Source organism: Eleginops maclovinus, chromosome 18 (assembly GCF_036324505.1).
Source record: "Eleginops maclovinus isolate JMC-PN-2008 ecotype Puerto Natales chromosome 18, JC_Emac_rtc_rv5, whole genome shotgun sequence".
Taxonomy (NCBI): Eukaryota; Metazoa; Chordata; class Actinopteri; order Perciformes; family Eleginopidae; genus Eleginops; species Eleginops maclovinus.
Window position 1 is genome coordinate 12,518,722 of NC_086366.1, and position 15,441 is coordinate 12,534,162.

The window sequence follows — 15,441 nt, forward strand, 5'->3', positions numbered from 1 at the left end:
CTCAGATGGACTTTCCTCTTCCTCTAATATTACATGCACACCTAGATATTCTTTTAAAGGCATCCTCGACCTCTTTTCTCCGCTCAACAAAAAGGAGTCTTACTCATTTGAACATTAATGGCCCAGAACCCATAAAGAGTCTCCAACACGTTGCTGTCAGAGTCGGGGCACACATCCTGCTGTGCCTGCTTTGTCTTCTGTTTTCCTCCCACAGGATTTTCTTACAGGACAAATCTGAGTCACTCTCTTATTCAGTCCTTTTTTTCCACTGTACTAAAAAGAGTATGGACAAATACAACAGCAGTCCTTTCTTACATAAGAAAGTGCCACATAAAATAATTCAAAATTATACATCAAATAGGTACGATAGTTAATATTCACATTTCGTTGTTATCAATGTAAACAAGGAGGGACGAGAGGACAGTTTACACTTTTCATTTATCTAATTGTGTTGCAGACCATCGCTGCCCACCTGGCCATGCATGTCCTATCGGTAGTGCTGAGCCGGATATATGTAGCCCTGGCACTTTTCAATCTTTATCTGGACAACACACTTGTAACAGCTGCCCACCAGGTAATTAATTCACATTTAGGAGGTGTACACAAAGAAGATAAGTGAATTCAAGCTTTTAATGATTCAAATATGCATTACCATTGCCAGGATTCTACTGTATGGAGGGCTCAGTTGTGCCATCACTGTGTCCGATGGGCAGTTTCAGTGCAACAGCTGGCAGGACGTCCCCGGCTGACTGCTCCCCCTGCCCCTCTGGCTCCTTCTGTAACAGCAGTGGCCTGACAGAGCCGTCTGGACCATGCAGCCCAGGTCTGACAGACCCGCATGACCATGGGAAATGGTTTCAGAGAATTGTGTTATACATGCATCTTTTCCTCTCCTTTTTTTGAGCCCCAGTTTCCATTGAATGTTGCAGGTTGTCAGTGAGATGTCTAATAACTTTGTTTACCACAGGACATGTTTGTTCCCTGGGGTCCACTGAGCCTTCCCCTGTCTCACAGCCTTATGGAGATGTTTGTCCCATGGGACACATCTGTCCACAAGGTAGCGGGTTACCAATACCCTGTCCCGCTGGAAGCTTCCTCCCAGAAGCTGGAGCTTTCTCCCCCACTCAGTGCCGCAGTTGCCCTCCTGGGAAATACTGCATCAGTCCTGGAAGCTCACAGCCCACAGGTGGGGGATTTCATCAGGTCTTCTGTTAGTCAAGGGAGTACAAACTGTTTAAAATCCATGTGTCCTGTTTAAGATGTAAATCACATCTAAGTGCAGGGTCATGTTCTTGATGCCTGACACATAATCAAATTTTCTGGTGATTAAACATTTTTACAAGATGACATAATATGTGATGGATAGTCATTCCACATTTGTTTTTCTATTACCTCCTTGTGTCAGGTCTGTGTTTTGCAGGTTTTTTCTGTTCTGGAAATACAGAGAGCCCCACACCTCGAGCCAACTCTGCTTCGTTGAGCTGTCTCTGTGAAATACTGGAGGATTATACACCAAAGACAGAAGCCGCCCTCTGGATTCACAATCTGTCTTGCTTCAATAGCTCCCGGAACTCTGGTAAAATATGTGTTTCTTGATGTAATAACACAGCAAATGCATCCTTTAAAAGGGCATGACTTTCTTTAAATTATTCAACTATAGCACAAAGCCTTTCGTGTTTTCCCTCAAGAAGTCTACAATTAATCTTTCCCCTTTCAGTATAACCTTTTTTCATTTATTTTGTTCCTCTGGCAGTTTTAACTGTTTATTCAGCATTTACAAAGACAAGAGAGACTCCTTTTTTTGGTTTTCTTCTGTGCAAGACAAATATATTAAATGTGACATCTCTTATGTTTAATTGACTGTGTTCTATTATAGGAAGCAGAGCTGGCTGGATTGAAGTGGTAACGCCACCACAGGCAGATTCAGACAGTATTGTGAGTCACTCAACGCCATGTCTCAAGAGTCCACATTATGCCTGCTCCACCTACAGAGGAGACATATGCCCTAAGGGTGGGTAAATCCTGACAGTGAACTTGTGTTAGCTTGATGTGATACTTTGTTTATCGCTTCAGGCACACGTTATCTTTCTGGCTCATGACATGTTCGTCGCATATACTGAAATAGTGTGACATATGACTGATTTTTCTTATCCATACAGTCTGCGCACGAGAACCCAGTTTAATACCAATTCATCTTTGTTTGTTTATTTGAACACTCAAGCGCCTAATTTTTCATTAAAAAATGCTGAACCCCTGCTGAAAAACCCTGTCGTTTGAATGTTCACATTCCCCTTTATAAAGACCTGAAAGCCTGAATGCTAGAGATGGATTTCCCTCTTGGGGAGATGCAGATGGTTGGGTGATAGTGTGGATAAAACATCAATATTAAGAAAAACAGCTATAGAAGAAGAAAAACAAGAGTCCGGGTATTAAAAGTTCAAGTCTGAGAAAATCCTTAATCTCTAGAGGGACTGTGTGCTTAGAAAAAGTAATCCTCCTGATTGCACTGCGGATCTTGCTGAAGTTGATGTATTCCAGTGATACTTTCTATGGCTATTTTTCAGGCTTCTATTGTCCTTTGGGCTCTGCCTTGCCCCAACCCTGTGAGGCTGGCTCGTACTGTAGCAAGACTGGTCTGGATGCCCCGACAGGGCCCTGTGCAGCAGGATATTACTGCCCCATAGTCTCTTATAACCTCCATGCATCCCTTTGTCCCCCCGGACACTACTGCCCCCCTGGAACTCCTCTTCCTCTGCCTTGTCCTGTTGGAACCATACAAAGTGAGATCCAACTCTTTTTTTTGATAAAGTTGTAATTGTTTTATTGATTTAATAATATCATAGATATAGTTATCAAAAGACTTTGTGTTTGATTTATTTTCTTTAAAAAGAAATGAGACATTCATGACAAGTCTCTAATCCCCTGGGCGCGTTTGGTCATGAAGAGATGATGAATGAGTAATAAGACACAATGCTAACCAGAGGAATACAACATCTAATCCTCTTTGGTGCACACATTGTCAGTCTTGCACACTCATGACCTTACATGAACTGGTCTCTCTCATTGCAGTTCAGTGATGCAGAGAAAAATTAAAGCTTCCATTGAAACGTTTTTATCTCCCTTGGGAGCCTATGAATAATTTCAGTAACAAAGTAGTTGAATCGTGTAATTGTATTCTTGACTCGCGGCGGACAACTAGAATCATGTGAAAATGTGCTGTAGCTTCTTCGTATGGTTATTAATAAGGAGCTGTTGGGGGAATAAATATGTGCTTATCATCAAACTAACATTGTTATCTTTTGTAAGTGCATTCATTATGCAGATTTTGTTTTCAAGTCAACAAACACTGTGTGCTCATTGAGATAAATATAGAACACTATTTAATTGAAGACTTAAGTACTTTTCTATCAATTTATGAATTCATTTTCAATTGTGTGCCAACCGTCAGGCTCTATGGGCAGGTCTACAGTGGAGGCTTGCCAGCAGTGTCCTCAAGGTCATTACTGCCACCAAAGAGGAAAAACTGTGCCAAGTGGCTGGTGTGCAGAAGGCTACTACTGTCCTGAGGGGCAGAGCGCTGAGAGACCACAGAAAAATCTTTGCTCAGTGGGACATTATTGTGAGAAGGTCAGCCATCCAGTATTGGTCTCCCAGCTATTGTCGGTCATCACTGCTGAATATTATATGTGATGTGTCTGCATGAGTCTTCCTCCTTAGCTGTGGTTCTTATTCTGTCATGACAAGTGCATTACTGCAGACAATAAGTCAATTGATGTTTCCTTCCGGTTTTTCATACCATCTCAGTCTCCTTTCTGTGTTGTGTCTGTCTCTGTCTCCACTGTTATTGTTGCACCATTATCATTCCTGATGTATGTTAGTTTACAGATAAAAAGTCTCATTTTTGTTTCTGTTGTTTTATTTAATGTTTACTTCAGGGCAGTGTCAAACAGACTGCTTGCCTTCCAGGCAGCCACCAGCTGAGACAAGGCCAGGGCTCGTGTGAGACATGCCCTGCTGGTTTCCATTGTCCAGATCAAGGTAAAGCTGACAGGTGGACACACTGTTAGCATTCAGCAGCTGGGAGCATACATGCACAAAATATTGACTTTCAAAAGTAAAGTCCTTTCCATTCTGTACCCTTTCAGGAATGACAAAACCACTGCCATGTGAGAGAGGATTTTATTGTTCCAGTGGATCAGCAAATCAACAACCCTGTCCAGCAGGGACCTATGGAAACATATCTGGACTGGTTGAGGAATGGCAGTGCTCACTGTGTGACCCTGGGGTGTACTGCAAGGGAACAGGTACAATGGCTCCACTCCTGACTCTTAGTGTTGTGTTATTTATTCTCATAAATATCTATCTTTCTAAGAGCTGTGGTACTTAGTGATGTATTTTAGAAACAGTTAGAGGTGAATTGCTGCTCTGTTCTTTGGGTGATAAACCTAGCTTGAATTATATTTATTTGAAGGGAGGACTTTCCCCAGTGGGCCGTGCACTGCAGGTTTTGTTTGTGTTGGTGGAGCTTCTGAACCTTCACCACTAGACAATCGAACTGGATTACCATGCCCTCCTGGTTTCTTCTGCTCTGTGAGGACTACTGTACCAAAACCATGCCCAAAAGGAACATTCAGGTGCTTATCCTGCATTTTTATACCTACAAACAATAATGTATCTGTAATTACAATTAATACTTCTTTTTACAAAACAAAAGATTTGAACACTCACATCACACTTTACAGTTTTACAGTACATGGTTACTTTATGAACCTATTAGTTATATTTAATTCACATAGATGGATGATAATGCATGTGTGTTTGTTTGTACACATATTCAAGTTATAAACAAGAGATTTAAAGTTATGTAATACAACATGATATCAGTTGACTATTATGTTGTTTATCCTTAAAATGACTCTTTTGACAGTAAGCAGAGCGGACTTGTGGATGAGTCTCAGTGTCGTAGCTGCAGCCCTGGCTTCTACTGTTCAGAGACAGGCCTCTCTGCAGTCTCTGGACCCTGCCTGCCAGGTCAAAAATGGGAATATTTATTCAGTCATGCTAGTGCGTTGTATAATCTTACTTGATATAAATGTTTTCAAACCTCTAATTGAAATTTCTCCCCAGGTTTCTACTGTCTCGAGGGGTCCCGTACTGCAACTCCAATGACAAGTGCATCTGGAGGTGTTTGTCCAGCAGGCCACTATTGTGTCGAGGGAAGCAGTGTGCCCTCACCCTGCCCATCTGGATCTTACCAAAATGAGACTGGAGGAAAAGGCAAAGATTACTGCAAAACATGCCCGCTTGGTAAGTTATATTATATAAATATAATTCTTAATAACTAACTTTATACTTTACTCTCCAAAGACTTTATGACTGTTTGAATGTCTTTGCCAGGCTTGTTCCAGGATTTAGCTGGTCAGAAAGAATGTAATCCCTGTCCTCCTGGGTTCCACTGCCAGTCCCCGAGTCCCAGCGCCACAAGGGGGAGCTCCAGTGGAGTCTCCAGCCCTCTGCCCTGCCCAGCCGGCTACATCTGCCCCAGGGAGAGTCAGCCTGTCCCCTGCCCAAAAGGCACCTACAGCCCAAGCCATGGTCTCACTTCCACAGGTAAAAACCATTGAAAAATCAAAACGAATGGAACTAAATTGCGCAATTATCTGGCATTTAAAAATGTTTTATAATAATATTACTGGTCTTCTTGAAATCCTCTTCCTCAAAATAAAAAAAAATAATGATTGTCCTTAATGTAGTTAAATGAACACATTGGCATCTCCAGCAGTGTTAGAGATATTGTGATGGATCTCACCTGGCATGTAGCTTGTTTTGCTCTTTGGCCTGAAGTCAAAGCTGTCAATCTGTATTGGCAGGCCAATGCCTAGTGTGTCCAGCGGGTCAGTTTTGTGGATCAGAAGGTTTGGTTCAACCTTCAGGATCGTGTGCTTCTGGGTTCCTTTGCCTGATGGGTGCCACAGTGCCCAACCCGACAGACAATAAAACTGGATCTCTCTGTCCTCCTGGGATATTCTGCCAAACGGGGCTAAGAGCAGGTAGACGGAAGACACTTCTCACGATTTGATACATTTTTAACATTAATAGCCCCCATTTGAATATGTTATTTCCCCTTTTGTGCTTTAGGTGATTGTCGGGCTGGGTTTTATTGTGACTGGGGCTCTAGCAGAGCAGATACTGCTGTGTGCCCAGCTGGTTTCTTCTGCCCCAGTCGAACACTAGTCCCTGTGCCTTGTCCTGCTGGGACATTTAGCTCTGAAATTGGCAACACACATCAAAACAACTGCACCCCCTGTACCCCTGGGTATTACTGTCAAGGTGGGTTCATTGATTGTCTTTGAGTTATCTTTTGCAAGAGGCAGAGGATTCTTTATTCAACAGTCATACAGAAAGAGATCCATTCACTGACGATTAAAGAATGTAATTGAATTTGACTCGTCACGATAGATTAGCATGCAGTAAAGTCACAGGACATTTTTATTAAGGGACACAGATATGATCAGAGACATGTTGAAAGGACACAAATGATTGGCTAGTGCAGAAAATGTACATGCCCATATGTTCCATTTGAATGAAAGCCACAAATTCCCACCTATTCTATGGGGATTGTCCAAAGTCACTCTAGGAAGCTTATTCTCTCACTAAGTGAAGCAGAGTTAATACATCTTGAGGTTAAATAAGAACAGCTATTGGACACCTCTCTTCATCTCAGATAATTGAACTGATAACTGATTTTACAATGTCAGATCATCCATTTCTTTAATTATGCAGCTGTAACTTTTCAAAGTCAAGGACATTAGACAATTCAAAGGTGCGGTATGGTGTTCATTACATTTTCTCCTCTGATATATTCTCTTCTTAATCCTTCTCAGCTGAAGGTACTGTACAGCCTGCGCTGTGTCCAGTTGGGTACTACTGTCCGCTAGGCCAGACTCTAGGACTGGAGTTCGCGTGCCCACCTGGAACTTTGCAGAGCCAGCTCGGAGCCTCCAACCCGGATGCCTGCCTGCCCTGCCCCGCTGGTGTGAAAAGGATTAGTGTTTTATTCTACATCATCATAGCCCAAGCTTTAATTGAAAACAATAATGAATAAAGAAATAAACTACATGTACACAGATAGGAAGTTGATCCTTTATTGTTTTGGTGGTTCCTGCAGGAATGTTCTGCTCTCAACCTGGACTGTCGCAGCCAACAGGATTCTGTGAGGCAGGGTACTTCTGTCCTGCGGGATCAACCGGCCCTAATGCTACTGAGTATCAGGTGCTGTTCTTTTCCCCTGTTGCCTCAGTTAGTTTCTAATCTGAAATTGTTGGTCAGTGGGTCCTTGGTCTTAGAGATGGATTCTTAATGATAATGTTGAACCCATGACCTTGTATGTAATAAAACAATCTAAATCTGAGTGGAAATTGCCTGAGCACATTCATGCTCCCTTTTGTTCCCTTTTTTTTATGCCCATTATCTCACTTTTAACAGCGCCATTAACTGAAATGTCAACTTTTGTGATGGTGCCTTGGTGATGAATCACTTTTCTCTAGCACTTCAGCAAAATAACGCCTCAAGTTCCACTGGGAAGCATAAAATACTTAAATGTAGCTGACAGAGTTGTCATATTTCTGCCACCATGTTGGTCACTTTATAAGATTCAAGATCTGTGTTGACGGTAATTCTGATGTTTGTACTATTTCAGAATTAATATCATGTTAAATATGCATAATAATAATAATAATCTAGCACCTCTAAAAATATTGTGCTTTTGTGTTCTTTTAAGCTGTTGTGTTTTGGGGTATTTATAAATATGAGCCTCGGGGCAAACCCCAGAGAAGTAGTAGACTTTTGGATGCCCGCAATGCTTACTTTACAGTAATATGTATTATTAGTATTTTTGATGGCATCAAAGGTACACATGTTGTTGCTGTTCAAATGTTTAGATTTGTTTTTCTAATTTCAGGGGAATTCTACCAGAACCCACATCTGTCCTTCTGGCCATTACTGCCCCACTGGCACTGGCTTTCCGCTCCCCTGCCCGACAGGCTCACTTTCCATCTTCAGAGGACTGAAGGCAGTTGATGGATGCCCACCCTGCCCCCCTGGACTGTTTTGTGACAGGCCTGCAATAGCAGAGCTCTCAAACGCTCTCCCATGCAGTGCTGGGTAAACACGATTGCTCTTCTGCTTTTTCAATTCTAAATATTTGGACAAATTGTCACTCAGTTTTTTTTATTATTATTTTAAAATGTACTTAAATGTTTTCATCTAACTTGTATTGTATTGCTTTGATTAAGTTAACCTTCTCTTTCTTTAAAAATGTACATCCCGGTCCTTCTGCTTCCAGTACTTCTCTACTGCAAATTGGTCTTTCACCTTCTTCCTTGAAAGTAGTTGGATGTACTTGTAGGATTTTAAAATGGATTATAAGGGACCAATATGGAATGTCCGGGAGATATCTAGTCTTCAAAAATCAATTGCAAGGCAGCTCACGTACATTGTAAAATCAGACAAATAATTGAAGATGTCAGAGGGCTATTAAATGTGAGTCTGAGTCTCAGATGGAGAGGGAGCAGATGTCTCCAGCAGGATAAGATCCACACTTGAAACACTTTGATATCTATTGCATTGGTGCCCTGCAATACATACTGGGAGATAAAACCGGCTTTAGAGCACATTTAGCACTTCAGTTTGGCTGCTGCTGTTTATTTCAGTTTGTTTTATAAGCTGTTAATTAAATGTGTGAGAAGAAATTGACCTGGTGTAAGCAGAATTGATTGCAATTTAAGGCATTTATTGGATCTGACATGAATCCAGGTCAGTTAATAAAGCATGTTTATTGCTATTCTGGAAATACACAATACTAAGCAGCTTTTGTATATCTCTGAACAAGCAAAAAACTTCAATATATATTATCTATTGTTATTTTACTCCATAAAAATCAAATACTCTAAGGTGTATTTCAAAAATGTTTGAATTTGTAGTACTTGAATATTTAAACATAGTTAGCTAACTTTTACTGGTGACCATTTCAATCAATTCAATTTGATAACATAAGCACTTTTTTTTAAATACAATGAACTCTCCTGAATGAAAATCATTTCACTGTCCATGTATTAAATCAGGTTGTTTAAATTGTATTCAAAAGTAGTGCAGTCATCTGTATTATTGCCCATTTGATATCTACCTCACAAAATGCATATTCTCAAAAATCTTACATATATTTTAAATGATATTTTCCTTAATGACAGATTGTCCAACTTTTAGGATGGCAGTTTTGGGCAATATTTGTGATATAAAGTTAGTTTTCCCTTTCCTTTGTTTATGCCTACAGGTATGTTTGCCTGGGTGGCAGCTCCAGCCCCATGCCATCTGACAGTTCCCATGGCTACCTCTGCACCGCTGGCCATAGCTGTCCTGTTGGCTCTGCAAGTGAGGTGCCCTGTGAGCCCGGCACTTACAGTCCTGCCGCTGGAGCTGCCCACTGTATAATATGCCCTAAAGGGACCATGTGTTCTTCCTCAGCCACTCATGAGCCCTCAATCTGCCCAGCGGGTGAGTGTGGTGAAAATAAACTTTGAATGTAAAGTGTAAATCAGATCTGTAACCATTATACATAAAGCAGCAATTTGGACAAATGTACAAATCTGCAGTCATAAAAAAACAATATTTAATAAGTGCTCTTTTCCAAGGTCATTTTTGTCCTGCGGGGACAGCCCTGCCACAGCCCTGCCCTTTGGGGACTTTCAGCCACCAGACAGGTGTATTTTCTCTATCTGTCTGCACACCATGTCCCTCTGGACTGTACTGTGGTTCATATGGAGCCTCAACACCACAAGGTGACCAGACACAAAAATATAACACATTATTTCATCCTTTTATAACATGTACACACCATTAAGAGAAACACGCTTGGTTTTTGGATTTTGTTTTGTGTAGGTTCTTGTTTGCAGGGTTATTTTTGCCAAGGTGGAGCCCTGGAGCCAACACCACAGAGCTCTGACAAGTTCCCCATGAATGGCCCCTGCCCTGTGGGCCACTACTGTCCATCAGGGTGCCTCTCCCCAGTTCCATGCCCTCTTGGCAGTATTCGCAACACCATCGGTAGACCTACTGTTTACACTAATCACAAAATGGCAGTTATTTTCTGTTGGAGTCACACCATTGTGTAATTAATGGAATAATTTGATATCCTTATCATCTTTTTAATTAGGATCTTGCATTTGCATTTGAAAGAGGTCCTAATGGGGTTCTGATGTTATCTGCTTGTCTGATCTGCATCACTGTTGTCATAGGAGGGGTTTCGATGGAGAGCTGCTCTGCCTGTCCTGCTGGTCACTACTGTTCCACGGAGGGTCTGGCCAACCCCAGTGGCCCCTGTGCAACTGGTTTCTACTGCCCTTTTGACTTCTCCTCTACCACGCCATATGCCTCCCTCTGTCCCAAGGTAAGAGTTTGTCATATTGAATCGATTAACCTCATTCCACATGCTGATGGTAGCCATGGCCAATAACATTATGTTTCAGGCTGTCTTTCCTTATGATACCATGCACTTGGACACAAGGATGAACCGGTTAGTGGTCAAAGGAAAATGTGACCTTAGAAAACATATGATTTGGGCATAATTTAAGAATCATTGTAATAATTGTGATTATTTTTTGTCTTTTTACAGTAAAATTATGAAAGTAACAATCATTTTGAAGTAAAAACTCTCAGATTCAATCCCAACCCCTTTGTAATATCCATTCTCTCTTAGGGCCACTATTGTCCAGAGGGCTCTGCCCTGGCCTTGCCTTGTCCCACAGGAGAGTACCAGCCAAACCCAGGATCAGATAGCTGCATCCCATGCAGACCTGGGTTCTATTGCGAGGAGGCCATAGTGGGAGAGCCATGGCCCTGCCCACCACACTCATTCTGCCCTGCAGGTACTCTACAGGCAATTTATGACTAAGTCAATGGCAAATTTATAAACCATCCCGATTCCCAAACAATACACAAAACGCTTCTCAGACTAGTTTTAAAAAAAAGGCACATTTCTTTTTAGTAATACCATGTAATACTGTCTACTGCAACTGCATTTTCTTTTTCAGGAACAATGGTGCCTCAACCGTGCCCTAATGGGACATACACTCATTCAAACCAGGGAGGGCTACAAGAAGAGAGAGAGTGTTTACCCTGCCCTTCAGGAAGGTTCTGCAGGTACACTGGATGCACCACAGCCCATGTGATAGCATGCAGAAGCTCTCAAATTAGTTTCTACTAGGCACATGCACATCCTGAAGATACTCTCACACACACATGCTCAGAGGCAAACAATAATCTCCGCCCTGGTTATGCTCACAATTAGCAGAATGCAGGAATATATCACTTTCAGCTGTCACGGTTCACTGAACAGCTAAATTAACACCTGGAATGAACACATGAATAAACATAATGAGCGTAGATTTGGGAGGTGAGAATGTTAGAAGCAACGTAATAATTGTTCTATTTCTCTAATGATGAATACATTTCGGTGTTTTCTAAATGTGTCTTTCTGTTTCTTTGTGTTTTTTGTGAATAAACTAACCATGTATATCTTCTCTTCAGGGCTGGGAGGATCCAGGGTGCGTGTGCCGCTGGCTATCTTTGTGTTTCTGGGAGTGCAGATTTCACCCCTCAGGGACCCATGTCTAATACGACCCAGTGCCAGTCGGGCATGCAGTGTGCAGGTCCATGTCCGGCAGGTACAGCAACTTTTGAAAAAAAGATTCTCCGAAATTTGAGATGTATTCTCTCAAACTCTGAACCTTGGACAGGTTCAAATGTTGATCTTATTTATTTTAATGCCTTTAAGTATTTTCTTTCAGGTTTCTTCTGTCCTGAAGGCACGGAGGAAGCTGGGTTGTGTCCTGCAAATACTTTCAGGAGCTCCCCTGGAGGTGCCAGCCTACAGGACTGCATACCCTGCCCTCCTCAGTATTGGTGTCAACCTGGTATCAGCTGATAATGCTCTTTATGTTTGAATAGTCGGTAAAGTGTTTTTTATTTTAGATACTGTTATCGGGTTTTCAGGGAAAAGGCAGGATTATTAAGAGGCTTAAAGGAGGTTTTAAGAAGCTTAGAAGTATATATATACAGTGGGGCAAAAAAGTATTTAGTCAGCCACCAATTGTGCAAGTTCTCCCATTTAAAAAGATGAGAGAGGCCTGTAATTTTCATCATAGGTATACCTCAACTATGAGAGACAAAATGAGAAAAAAAAAATCCAGAAAATCACATTGTAGGATTTTTAATGAATTAATTTTCAAATGATTGTGGAAAATAAGTATTTGGTCAATAACAAAAGTTCATCTCAATACTTTGTTATATACCCTTTGTTGGCGATGACAGAGGTCAAACGTTTTCTGTAAGTCTTCACAAGGTTTTCACACACTGTTGCTGGTATTTTGGCCCATTGCTCCATGCAGATCTCCTCTAAAGCAGTGATGTTTTGGGGCTGTCGCTGGGCAACACGGACTTTCAACTCCCTCCAAAGATTTTCTATGGGGTTGAGATCTGGAGACTGGCTAGGCCACTCCAGGACCTTGAAATGCTTCTTACGAAGCCACTCCTTCGTAGCCCTGACGGTGTGTTTGGGATCATGGTCATGCTGAAAGACCCAGCCACGCTTCATCTTCAGTGCCCTTGCTGATGGAAGGAGGTTTTCACTCAAAATCTCACGATACATGGCCCCATTCATTCTTTCCTTTACACGGATCAGTCGCCCTGGTCCCTTTGCAGAAAAACAGCCCCAAAGCATGATGTTTCCACCCCCATGCTTCACAGTAGGTATGGTGTTCTTTGGATGCAACTCTGCATTCTTTCTCTTCCAAACACGATGAGTTGAGTTTTTACCAAAAAGTTCTATTTTGGTTTCATCTGACCATATGACATTCTCCCAATCCTCTTCTGGATCATCCAAATGCCCTCTAGCAAACTTCAGACGGGCCTGGACATGTACTGGCTTAAGCAGGGGGACACGTCTGGAACTGCAGGATTTAAGTCCCTGGCGGCGTAGTGTGTTACTGATGGTAGCCTCTGTTACTTTGGTCCCAGCTCTCTGCAGGTCATTCACTAGGTCCCCCCGTGTGGTTCTGGGATTTTTGCTCACCGTTCTTGTGATCATTTTGACCCCACGGGGTGAGATCTTGCGTGGAGCCCCAGATCGAGGGAGATTAGCAGTGGTCTTGTATGTCTTCCATTTTCTAATAATTGCTCCCACAGTTGATTTCTTCACACCAAGCTGCTTACCTATTGCAGATTCAGTTTTCCCAGCCTGGTGCAGGTCTACAATTTAGTCTCTGGTCTCCTTTGACAGCTCTTTGGTCTTGGCCATAGTGGAGTTTGGAGTATGACTGTTTGAGGTTGTGGACAGGTGTCTTTTATACTGATAACGAGTTCAAAAAGGTGCCATTAATACAGGTAACGAGTGGAGGACAGAGGAGCCTCTTAAAGAAGAAGTTAAAGGTCTGTGAGAGCCAGAAATCTTGCTTGTTTGTAGGTGACCAAATACTTATTTTACCGAGGAATTTACCAATTAATTCATTAAAAATCCTACAATGTGATTTCCTGGATTTTTTTTTCTCATTCTGTCTCTCATAGTTGAAGTGTACCTATGATAAAAATATACAGGCCTCTCTCATCTTTTTAAATGGGAGAACTTGCACAATTGGTGGTTGACTAAATACTTTTTTGCCCCACTGTATGTATATATATATATGTTTTTTGGTCTATATGAGCAGTTTCCTGACGCTTTATAAGTACGTTATTGTTTGCCTGTTTTCTTATTGGGTAGATAATTGAAGTCATTGTTAGTCTAGTGTAAACTACAAGAAGTAGGCACCAGCATGATCTCGGCACTGGGACTGAATTAAATACAAAGGTTGCAAATTGGAAAGACCTAGCAGGGCCCTGCCTTTTTAGAGTTGTAACTGAGCTTGGGATCAAGAAGGGGTTTGCAGGTTAAAATGTAATCAATACACTATTGAAATATATTCCTCAATTGATAATCAAAGAGTATAATCTCACCATGAAAATATCTGAAACCAATTTCTTTCTTTTATTATTCATATGTTTTTATTGCAGGAGACCCAGTCCTTCATCCGTGTCCTGCAGGTCATTACTGTGATGGCCTGCCTGGCAGTGACTTCAATGGAGGGACGGGGCCCAGGCTATGTCCACTGTACACATATCGAGCCAACCCCGGTGCAGGTAGCAAGGGGGACTGCCTGCCCTGCCCTCCTGGTTCACACTGTAACAGCACAGGTCTGACACACTGCATTAATCTAACCACAAACGCCAAATTTAAAGATGTACTAAAATGATACAGATTCCTTTTAAATGCAAATGAAACCGATTCCTTAATTTGTTCCTGTTTAATTCAACTGCATCCTGTGCCTGATGCATGATTAAGTGTAAAATATACTAGTCATTTCTCTGGTGAGTTTGAATTTACATTTGTAAGGACAGATCAAAGAAAATTACATTTTTAGGTTGTATGAATTTCAGTTTGTACGTATATTAATGTGAGATAAGAGGCAAGGAGTTATGATGTGAACAATCCTTTTCCAGCTTGAGGCTATAGTGATGAGATTGAGTGTTGGATTTATGAAATGAGACACTGTTCCTAATCTCCCTCTCTCCCTCCCTCAAACATAATTGAAATGATTTCAAAGTGAAGTCATATTGTAACATTATCTACAGTAGTGGATGATTCTCTGGACATGGTGACCCCACCTCTTCTCCCTCTGGTTCATTTTATGCAAATATATTTTGTATTTTGATAAGAGTGTCTAAAATGATGAATAGGGTTTTCAGAAAGCTGCTATGTTCCAGGGCTTACAGACTACTCCAACATTCCCTGCCCACCTGGTTTTTGGTGCAGTGGATCTGGACCACCCATCTTCTGCCCCTCAGGCACCATGAGGGCACTTCCTGGAGCCGCAGCACCCAGCCAGTGTGAACCGTGTGCAGGGGGTACCTTCTGCCCAGACCCTCGGACTACAGGGAAGCCCAATGTGGAGGGGATTCCCTGCAGGACCTCTTATCAATGTCCCATGGGTAAGGTTATCGACACAGTTTCTAATGTTAGCTTGGTTTATTAGATTCTGTATGAGATAACTCTGAGTCTAATCCTCTTCTCCCTAAGGCCATTTATGAGGTTTTGCTTTAATGAGTATCTGCTTATCATCCAGGTTCAGTCACCGAGAGGCTGTGCAGAGCTGGCTCGTATTGTGGACCTCAGACTGCTGAGCCTCAAGTTTGTCCTGAAGGGTATTTGTGTCCTCAAGGATCTCATTCCTACCACAACCCAAAACAACTGTAAGTGCATGAAATGTCCAATATTGCAATACCTGGCATGTTTTCTCATGATGTGCATTGTGTATTTCCTATTATGTGTCCTAACTGCTAAGCTGTGAATGCTAT

The 15,441-nt window shown here is 41.8% G+C and overlaps 1 protein-coding gene across 6 annotated transcripts in view; it reads left to right on the top strand.

The window, feature by feature from the left end:
- The window catches only part of si:ch211-286b4.4 (SCO-spondin), a 39,305-nt gene that overhangs the window by 13,951 nt on the left and 9,913 nt on the right, over positions 1-15,441 (top strand). For all 6 annotated transcript variants that reach the window (XR_010167893.1, XR_010167894.1, XM_063906681.1 and 3 more), the window contains 29 exons: positions 458-574; positions 662-823; positions 968-1,186; positions 1,406-1,576; positions 1,877-2,011; positions 2,565-2,780; positions 3,449-3,627; positions 3,936-4,038; positions 4,146-4,304; positions 4,472-4,634; positions 4,928-5,031; positions 5,128-5,307; positions 5,398-5,610; positions 5,871-6,050; positions 6,139-6,330; positions 6,885-7,034; positions 7,169-7,272; positions 7,961-8,163; positions 9,332-9,552; positions 9,690-9,836; positions 9,937-10,101; positions 10,293-10,444; positions 10,754-10,922; positions 11,088-11,196; positions 11,584-11,720; positions 11,844-11,969; positions 14,101-14,280; positions 14,851-15,075; positions 15,210-15,336. Coding sequence is in view for 4 of the 6 variants with exons in the window: in XM_063906681.1 (XP_063762751.1) it covers positions 458-574; positions 662-823; positions 968-1,186; positions 1,406-1,576; positions 1,877-2,011; positions 2,565-2,780; positions 3,449-3,627; positions 3,936-4,038; positions 4,146-4,304; positions 4,472-4,634; positions 4,928-5,031; positions 5,128-5,307; positions 5,398-5,610; positions 5,871-6,050; positions 6,139-6,330; positions 6,885-7,034; positions 7,169-7,272; positions 7,961-8,163; positions 9,332-9,552; positions 9,690-9,836; positions 9,937-10,101; positions 10,293-10,444; positions 10,754-10,922; positions 11,088-11,196; positions 11,584-11,720; positions 11,844-11,969; positions 14,101-14,280; positions 14,851-15,075; positions 15,210-15,336 (4,708 nt within the window). In the remaining 2 variants the exon portion in view is untranslated. The remainder of the gene's footprint in view (positions 1-457; positions 575-661; positions 824-967; positions 1,187-1,405; positions 1,577-1,876; positions 2,012-2,564; positions 2,781-3,448; positions 3,628-3,935; positions 4,039-4,145; positions 4,305-4,471; positions 4,635-4,927; positions 5,032-5,127; positions 5,308-5,397; positions 5,611-5,870; positions 6,051-6,138; positions 6,331-6,884; positions 7,035-7,168; positions 7,273-7,960; positions 8,164-9,331; positions 9,553-9,689; positions 9,837-9,936; positions 10,102-10,292; positions 10,445-10,753; positions 10,923-11,087; positions 11,197-11,583; positions 11,721-11,843; positions 11,970-14,100; positions 14,281-14,850; positions 15,076-15,209; positions 15,337-15,441) is intronic.